This window comes from Eutrigla gurnardus (assembly GCF_963514095.1).
Source record: "Eutrigla gurnardus genome assembly, chromosome: 12".
NCBI lineage: Eukaryota > Metazoa > Chordata > Actinopteri > Perciformes > Triglidae > Eutrigla > Eutrigla gurnardus.
Window position 1 is genome coordinate 18,980,244 of NC_139926.1, and position 9,020 is coordinate 18,989,263.

General features: G+C 43.9%; 1 protein-coding gene across 2 annotated transcripts; it reads right to left on the reverse strand.

Moving 5' to 3' along the window:
* Positions 1 to 232: 232 nt before the first annotated feature.
* On the reverse strand, positions 233 to 4,453 carry fhl2a (four and a half LIM domains 2a). 2 transcript variants are annotated; one of them, XM_084022494.1, is made up of 6 exons: positions 4,349 to 4,453; positions 1,864 to 2,039; positions 1,606 to 1,780; positions 1,221 to 1,390; positions 933 to 1,119; positions 235 to 843 (listed from the first exon to the last, which is right to left on the reverse strand). In XM_084022494.1, the coding sequence occupies exons 2-6, from the start codon at positions 2,017 to 2,019 to the stop codon at positions 692 to 694; spliced, it is 840 nt and encodes a 279-aa protein (XP_083878620.1). In that variant the 5' UTR covers positions 2,020 to 2,039; positions 4,349 to 4,453; the 3' UTR covers positions 235 to 691. The 2 variants fall into 2 exon arrangements, with proteins under 2 accessions (XP_083878621.1, XP_083878620.1); XM_084022495.1 differs by lacking the exon at positions 4,349 to 4,453 and having other exon boundaries at positions 233 to 843; positions 1,864 to 2,025.
* Positions 4,454 to 9,020: the final 4,567 nt, after the last annotated feature.

Genomic DNA, 9,020 nt, shown 5'->3' on the forward strand with positions numbered 1-9,020 from the left:
TTTATTTATATATTTGTAACCAGTGTGATGCTAACTTCCAGGGTTGGCCTACAGAATATGTCACTCCTGCAGAACTCCATGTTGTCACAACAAACTGACATAGCCAAAACCTCAAGACTTCAAAAAGTTTTCTGCCCCAAAGTTGCCAATAGAAGCATTTTGACCCATCTGTTTTCTGTATGAATAACTCGGAAATTGACGTGATGTCATGAACAGCTTTAGTTGGCAATTATAGGAGAAAAGACACCGTTTTTATCAGTTTAATTGGTAATAGCAGAACTCATTCACAAAATTTGAATAAAAGCATCAAGCGAGTCCATGCACAAAGCAGTAATTATTACACTTCAAAGGAGTGTAGGAGTCCACATTCATATTGTAGATTTATTTCAAAATATTTCATACAGTTTCTATCTGCAAGCATGTTGCGGAAGCAAAGGCCTTTACATGAATGCACACAGTTATTTTATTTTTCTTCGAAGAAGAACTTATTTAAGTTAACTCTAAATTAAAATGATGCTGTTAGTAGTTTGTATTTCATGGCATACAACAATGTACATTCATAGTAATGCAAGGTTGTAAAGATGCTATCGATGCTATGCTTTGTGCTCTGATAGTAGTTATTGTATCTTTGGCATTCCTCTATTATAACTAGATCATCCAATCAGATGTATCTGTTGTCCTTCAGGCTGAATTAGATGTCCTTGCCGCACTCCGGGCACAGGATATCGTCACGTTCAGTGAGGAAGCCACGGCCAACCAGGGACACAGAGCACTTCTTACAGTTGAAGCAATCGTTGTGCCACTGGCGCTCCTCAAAGGATATGTACTTGCTGCCACCAAGACCTGAAAGTGGAGAACAAGACTGAGTCAGAACAACTGGGGAAGTCGTTGTTAGATTCAGGGAGACCAATGAATTGGTAGATTTGGATTACCGCTAATGGGGGTGGTGCAGGAAGCACACTTCTTGGCATAAAGGTTGCAGAAGCAGTTGAGACAATAGGCAAAGTCGTCTCTGGAGGTAAACCTCTGGCCAGACAGCTGATGCTTGCAGCTAGTGCACAGGAAGCAGTCCTTGTGCCAGGGCTGGTCACGGTAGGTCACCCCGCCAGTGGTGATGGGCTAATAACAGGGAACAAGGGCATATCGACATATTGTCGCAATCATTGCTCTTTTGAATGAAAGTTCCATTCAGAAAAACCTGTTTCGACGAGGCGTCTCACCTTCTTGCAGTGCACACACTGCATGGCAAACTGCTTCTCGTAGCAGGGCACACAGAAGTTGTGGGTGTCCTTCGGGATGAAGCTCTTGGTGCCGATGGGCTGCTGGCATCGCTGGCAGGTGAAACAGGTCTCATGCCAGCTGTTCCCCTTATGCTCCATCTTCCTGGAGCCTTCAGGGAAACGCAAAGCAAAGGAATGGACGGAGTTAGTGAGCGGGGGAAACAACAACCTTGTGCATGTCAGCCTTCTTTTATACCTAATAATATCCTCTCTGTAGTTTATTTTAATTGCACTACAGTAATGTGAGTAACTTCTAAATGTATATTCTAACAGACCAACTGTTTGGCTTAACTTCAATACGTTGCCCTCTTTGTTTTCTCACTACCTGGCATGATGGTCTTCTTGCACTCATGGCACTTGGAGGAATACTCGTTGGAGTAGCACTCGGTGCAGAGGAGCTTTTCATCCTTGGTGGAGAAGGGCTTGTCCACCAGCGAGCGCTTGCACTGGAAGCACATGAAACACTCCTCATGCCAGTGGCGGTCCTTGTAGGACAGATCCTGTAAGAAAGTGGGATGAAGCGTTAAGAGTTCTTGATGATAGTTAGAGTTCAAGACAGAAAGTATTTTGTGATTTCTCTCACCCTGGTGTTACAGCCAATGGGCTTCTTGCACTCCTCACAGGTGTTGGAGTACAGGCTCTCGTAACATTTCACACAGTAGGGATTCTCCTCTCTCAGGACGTACTTCTTCCCGAACAGGGACTCCTTGCAGTAGTGGCAGTCGTAGCGCTCGGTCATTTTGACCCTGAGTCACTCACCTGAGGAGGAGGAGGGATGCACAGAGACACACAGGAAGTGAGACGAGCAACGGTAGGTGACTTCATGCAAACACAGCAGTCCAGGTACACTTTCACATCTAGTTGATTTCACATGTGAAGCAGCTTTATCTGGACAGTTTTCCCCACATACCATCACCTAAGTAGCAGTTTTCGTAGAGATCGTAAATTCTAAGCAATTAATGTTTTCTTGGAAACACTCTAGTATCAACCTCCTGCACATATCCACTTTTTTTTTTCCATGTAGCTTTTCACGCCCTTTCATCTCTCCGTCCCATCTCTCAGCAGGCCTTCATTCGGTACTCTGTGTCACTACTAGAAGGTGACAGATGAGGCGGGTATAAATAACTCCTATCAGTCCTGCTTAGAGACAGTCAACTCTTGCCCCGTTGCATACCGACGCTCACCATGCTGCTGCACACTGACCCATCCATCACCTCGCATCCAGCTGTCGGCACCAGATCACTGTAACCCTTGTCATTGTCCATATGTGTGAGTGTGTGGTTGTATACGTGGATTTGAATGGCACACGTAATAATGGCTACTCACAACCTGCAGCTGTTTGCGGCCTGCTAAGCCCTCTGGTTCTCCCAACTGTGCCTAAATACTCTGACTCTCTGTGGACCAGGGACAGTATAGGCGATATGTTTGAGTATGTGTAATGTACACATAATGAATCTTTGAGTGGTGTGAGAAAAGATCAAATGAGATGTGAGAAAAAAGAAATGGAGTAGGGGTGACCCAGCCCGTATGGTTTTTTATACTACCACAGGCTTTTTGGTGTCGCTCAGCAAAACTTTGACCATATTGGGAGGACTGAAAAAAGTTGGAAAACTCATAATTGTCCCCTTATATATATTCCCTCATCTTATTTTCTTGAGCTCCTGTTTTTGAATAATCTGTCTTTGATTGTGCTGGATGATCTGTGGGTGATTTGTAGAGGTCAGTATCTTTTATCTGGCTGAGGTTGAGATGTGTAATCTGCCCGTCCTGTATGCTCCGAGTTATGCTCACCCCTCCCACATTCCCGCATTGTCTGTTGCTCCCGCCATGACTCACCTAGCTTATATGGAGGATTTATCGGACTCCTAAAAATAAAAAAAGGATAATCTCAACTGCCACAAATTAAGCCTTTGACGCGTCATGCAGCTGTTTCCCGGCTCCTGGGGTCTCTTTGATGAGGCCCATCTAGGAGTCTCTCAGTGCAGATCGCTTGATGCCAAACTCAGCGATGGCCACTTGGAACAACATAATGCACAACAATCTGTGCATTATGTTAAGAATTTGTATGCTTTTTTTCCAGCTTTTGCAACAAATTTAGTTGTTATTCATGCTGAAAAAACAATTCTATCGTCTCATGAGTTTAAATACCTGAAATTGCTTAAGAAACTTTACAATCTACAGCTCTTAATCATAATACCTGTTAAAAGATACACAAGTCCGTCTTTGAAATGTTAACCAACCAACTATAGAAATGCAATCCACAAAGCAGTGTTCTTTCTGAGAGTGACGCCCTTTAAACAGCTCGCCTACGCCTACTTTCAAAGCAACCTTTCGGGAGGAATTCACCGGTAATTGAATAAGTATAACAACAGCCACTAAAAGGTAGGCTTGTAATGGGGTAATCGAATAAGAGGTTTGACCCATTTAAACCCTTAATTGAAAATGTGATTTGATCCTGAAGCGAATGCAACATAAATAAATGTTTTTTGAAGTTGCAGCCTGAAACCTTCCGCCAACTCTTAAATCACATTAACTGAAAATTCCTCTTTTACGGAGGGATCATTTCAGTACACGTATACGCTTGAAAAGTGCGACTACAAGATTTTAGACGGAACTAAATCAAACCAAAATGCTGTGAAAAGTCACCACAAAAGCCAATGAACTGACACCTTTACGAACACAGTTCTGCAGAAGGGAAGTATTGGTTGAATGAGAAGGGATGAAAGAAGGGTGGAAATGAAGTCACAGGAGTCAACAGGGGTTGTGCATTTTTTTTCTTTTTTTGGCATTTTTTTTATGAAAACATGATTTAATAAAAGAGGAAGTGAAGCCGTCTCTGAGACGACAAGGTGGTTAAATAGTGAAGGAACTGGTGGAGGTGGAAAGAGGAAGAACACGAGCAGGTGGGTTGGAAAGGTAAGACGGGAGGATGCCAGAGCACAGTGAGTGTGTCCTGGAGGATGAGAAGACACGGTGGAGTGAAAGGATGAATGGGGGGGAGGGGGGGATGGACGAGTGGATGGATGGATGGATGGAGAGTGGAGCAGCTGTACAGAGTTGGGTCTTACCTTCCTGTCTGAGGGGTGTGTGCCAGTGTGGAGTCTGGGGCAGACTGAGAGAGGAGGCTCGGGTACGCTGTAGTGACTCCTGATTGCATTACTCCACCCATCAAGGGCTAATTGAACATGGGGGAGGGGCGATCGTGGCGGGAGGAGGACGAGCCTTGGGGGGGGGGGGAGCAAGGGGGGCCAGGGAATCTTTTTCGAGATGATCTATAAATACAGCGGTGCTTCACAGAGATAACCCCAAGGCCCCCTTTCACTTGCTCATTCGGTCACCAGCGAGACCGCGTGGCCTTTTAAGGTCACTCAGTGATTCACTCGATCACTCGCTCACGTAAATACTAACCATCTAATATTTGTGTTTCCTCCCCTCAACAGCCTTATCACATCACCCTCCCGACTGTCCCACTTCCTGGAGAAAGAGCAAAAATATCAGCTTCTGTTGTCTTTACATCAGAGACGGCCGCGGTTTTTTCAACATCACAATATTGCACGCACACACAAGCGCTGCCGTTACACAACCAAGTCTTCCTATGGCCGGTTGATACGTGATGGAAAGGACGGCGAGGGTCAAACGTCAAAGACTGTCCTGTGAGATTTGTGCCTACTCGTGTGTCTCGTCTGTCTTTGCCTCCCTATATTCCTCCTCGCAGGGGAATACGCATTCAATCCCAAACCTTCAACGCGTGGGGTAAAGTGTCCGGCCGGTAACCACAGACACCCGCAGGGCTTCCACCAACATTTCAACGCTATTTTCTGCAACCACACACATTTTTCTCTTGTTGACGCTTGCAGGCCACCCTCCATCAACTCCACGCTCTTCCCAATTCTGTCTTTTCTTATCCCAAATTTCTCTCTCTCTCTCTCTCTCTCTCTCTCTCTCTCTCTCTCTCTCTCTCTCCCTCTCCCTCTCTCTCTCCCTCCCTCTCCCTCCCCCTGTCTGAAGCAGGTTTTCCTGACCCCGGTGGTCCCTGGACACTCTCCAGAGAGAAAATGCGTCACTGGATTCAAGTGCTCTATTTTTGGTGGTTCACAAAGTGTGTGTGTGTGTGTGTGTGTGTGTGTTTCACTTTGTGTGTGTCAGTTTGTGTGTTGCATCTCTGTGCATCCATGCATGCATTTATGTTTATGCCGCCCCCAGAAGATGAATCCTATTGAATTTGGCGATCCCCTTTTTGTGGTTTTGAGTGAATTATGGTTGTCATGACGTTGTCATGACGTTCATAAACACATTAATCTTCCCCTTCCACATCAGCGTGTGAGCATGATAAGATTAACATTTAGTTCAAAGCATTGTTGTGTTGACGTAGGCTACAGTCTCACAGAGGCGTTAGCATGGCTGCTAACGGTTAGTTTTTGCTGCACCGATTGCGGCTTTGAATGGGTTTTTGAATCAGGCAGCTGGGATAAACAGGAATCTAATGGGCGGAATTTGCTGTAGTAGTTGTAATTGAAGTCAGATGACAGTTTGTTGGGCAGAAGACAGAGGAGAGTGTTGTTCTAGTTCTGACGAAAATACTGGGAATAGATTTGATTTGATTACTCCGCCCGACAAACATGTGGCATTTTTACATTCATGCGTCCCATGGGCAAAAAAAGTAGATGGAGATACCTCATTAATCACATCAACAACTCATCACCACACCGCTTTGACATTGTCAATGTATAGATTAGATATATAACAATAATAATTAAGTATTTAATTCTGATATGGGGGAAAAAATCATTTCAGTTCGCTTAATTTCCAGCATGTGGTTTAATTAATATCTCAAGGTCTGCTGAAATTTAATAATGCCCAGGACTACCAAGGCATTCTCCCAAGTCTCACTCCCCAGCTCCCCAGCCTTTGTTTCTTGCTTGTCTTCAGCTGGAACTCAGTCATCCCTCCCCCGCTCCGTGCTCTGGACCGGGGCCTCCAACTCAGCTGCTAAGGCCAGGGGGATAAAGGTGCAGCTGTCTGGGCAGCGAGCGGCTATCGTGGTTCTAAAGCCCGGTGCTTACTTCTGCTGCAAATACAGCCATGTGGAAAGGTCGAGCAAGGCCGACCCAATCGTCACTAGTGAACTGTTAATCATTAATGCCACGGCGACCAATTGGAATTCCTCTGGGTCACCCAAGATCCAATGTGATCCTCTGGAAAAAGGCGCCCTGTCAAACTGGTTGAAACGGATCCCAGTAACTGCCTTTAAAGAGTGCGCGGCATCGCAATGAAGGTCTCAAATAGGCAATTAGAGCTGATGAAGAGGGACAGAATCGTTTTGGTGTCCCGCTGTGGGAATAAGGTTTATGTGCAGCTTAGCTAGTGGAACTACCATATCCTTGATTGGACGTTGAAAATCAACTTTCGAGGAGGGTTAGATATTGCTATCACAGACAGTATAGCTCCTCAAAAAACGTCATTGTGTGTTCAACTGTTTGACTGCAGAAGCAGAAACGTCGTCATGCGTAGAGTCAGAGTGTGTATCTTTAGATTGTCAAAGATTCAGAGCTCATCAATTGCTCATTACGCATTAATTCATGCATTTCTTAATAATTCCCAGCATGCATTAGGACAGTCAGGACATCCAAAACACAAAATCAGGAAAAAAAATAGTAATTAAACTCTTGCAATGGCCAAATAAATGCATTTTAGAGTGTAATTAGTGATATACTTACTTCCCCCCCACACACTGAAGATGTAAGACTTGCCCCAACTCTGACCACTTTTAAAACTAGACTGAAAACTTTTATGTTCACCATAGCTTTCTGCTAAATCTTTTAATGTCTGCACTGTTTTTAATTATTGCAAATATGTTTTTATTCTATTTTCTTTCTGTAATGCATTTTTAAAATTTTTATTATTTTCTTTTAATTCTTCTATTTTTCTTTTCTTTTTTTTTTCTTCTCACTTTGTTTTATGATGTGAAGCACTTTGAGTCTGCCTTGTGTATGAAATGTGCTATACAAATAAAGTTGCCTTGCCTTGCCTTGCCTAAAACACCTGACTTCTGTACACATTTGATGTGTTCCCTGACGTTCACATTTATGACACTGATTAAAAGCCTCCCGTGCTCGTTTTCACTCCGTCTTCGCTCTGTGCCAAAGCAGTGATGCCGGTCTATATCTGACATAGCAAATCTTCAGTCATTTAGCCCGGTGTTGTGTTCCCAGACCGCTAAATCCCTGCAGAGATGAGTGGGATGTTTCAAGCCCGGCAGTCACCAGACACTTTATTTAGATGCTGAAGTTTGTCATTTCTCTTTGTTCCTTTAGGCCTTTTATGTATATGACGACCCCACATGCCCTCAAACTGACACCAACACGTGCAGAGTTACTGCTTTCCTCTTCCTCTGGAATCAGTTATGCTACCGTGACATTGGAAAGCATATATCGATTAATATGGAGAGAAGGCAAAAAGTGTTCAAAAAGTGAACAATATGAATATTTTAATCTTCCATGTTGTTCTCTTCCCTCAGAAAACCTGTCTTTGCACTCACCAATGAGGTAAGGTGATTTAAATCATTTAAAAAACAATCTTTTACCGTTAAAGCCATCTATGTTATAGACTGGGTGGGAGTACATGGACATGCTTGCTTTACTACAGCTTGATTACTGTTTTTTTTTTCTCTCTGAGTATAATCACCAGCTCATCTAAATGAGTTTCAGTGAGAAGTCCCTTAATGACTTAATAAGTTACTTCTAGTTGTTTTTCTCGTGTTCCAATTCAAGAGGGTGCTGCATTCTCATCTGACCTCACTTATCTGGACAACAACTGGGCCCCTCTGTCTCAGGCCACATTTATCTTACTAATTCTGGCCGTTGCAAAGCAAGAGCAGCTGTCATGGTGACGGCCTGGCAGCTAGAACCAAGCCCAGTATCCCAGAATACAGATCCAACAGATCTGGGGGGCCGACGGGTTTGGCAGCTGGGGTCCAACGGTCCCCACTTCTTAATGAGTTTTTTCTTATTCGGTTACTTCGATAGCAAACATCAGTATGTGTGCACCGATAAGCGACCTCATCATCGGTCATATCAGCTTGATAGGCTTTTTGTTTCCATATGTCAGTGTAGGAAAAGCACAGGTGTAAAGCATACAATTATTGATGGCCGACTTCCAATTAGCGGTCTCGCTTTCACAGTGACCTTTTATCACGGGAGATGGTTTAACACCATGCTATGACAATGATATCAATTTGGCGGCCCTGCATTTAGCAGCCCTGCATTTAGTGGCGCTATATTTTCCAGGACGCTGCCGCTGGGTCGTCATGTTGTCGATGGATTATGGGACACCTGAATAGAGCGGGGCAATCATATGGCGTTGGCACGGTGACAGTGACCTGCAGCCTTTAAGTTCTGTAGTTCGCTCTGTTTAATAGAGACGCCTCATGGCTCCACAACGTTTTATGTCACATATTGTTTCTCTAGCTTTTCTGTCTGTCGGTAAAGTTTAACCAAGAAGTGACAGATTTTAGATCGCAATGGCAATGCTGATTCAGGGTATGTTGAGCTTGAGGATTCGTAGATGTACTGAACCGAGTCTCTCCCCAACAAGCAACAATAATATTTTGTTCTTATATTTGTGCATTCTTTTTGTTGTTGTACAGATTAAACAAATGGGATGTCATGGTCTTCATTAGTGAGTTTAATCGGAGGTTGGAGGCATATTTTGTTATCTTTTATATGCTAGGCTAAGCTTATA

Excerpts from the sequence above, each read along its gene's own strand:
- fhl2a (XM_084022495.1), bottom strand. The coding sequence starts at position 2,019 with ATGACCGAGCGCTACGACTGCCACTACTGCAAGGAGTCCCTGTTCGGG. Across the intron at positions 1,391-1,605 it reads CAAGAAGACCATCATGCCAG|GCTCCAGGAAGATGGAGCAT; the intron begins GTAGTGAGAAAA and ends GTTTCCCTGAAG. Across the intron at positions 844-932 it reads CTGCACCACCCCCATTAGCG|GTCTTGGTGGCAGCAAGTAC; the intron begins GTAATCCAAATC and ends CTCCACTTTCAG.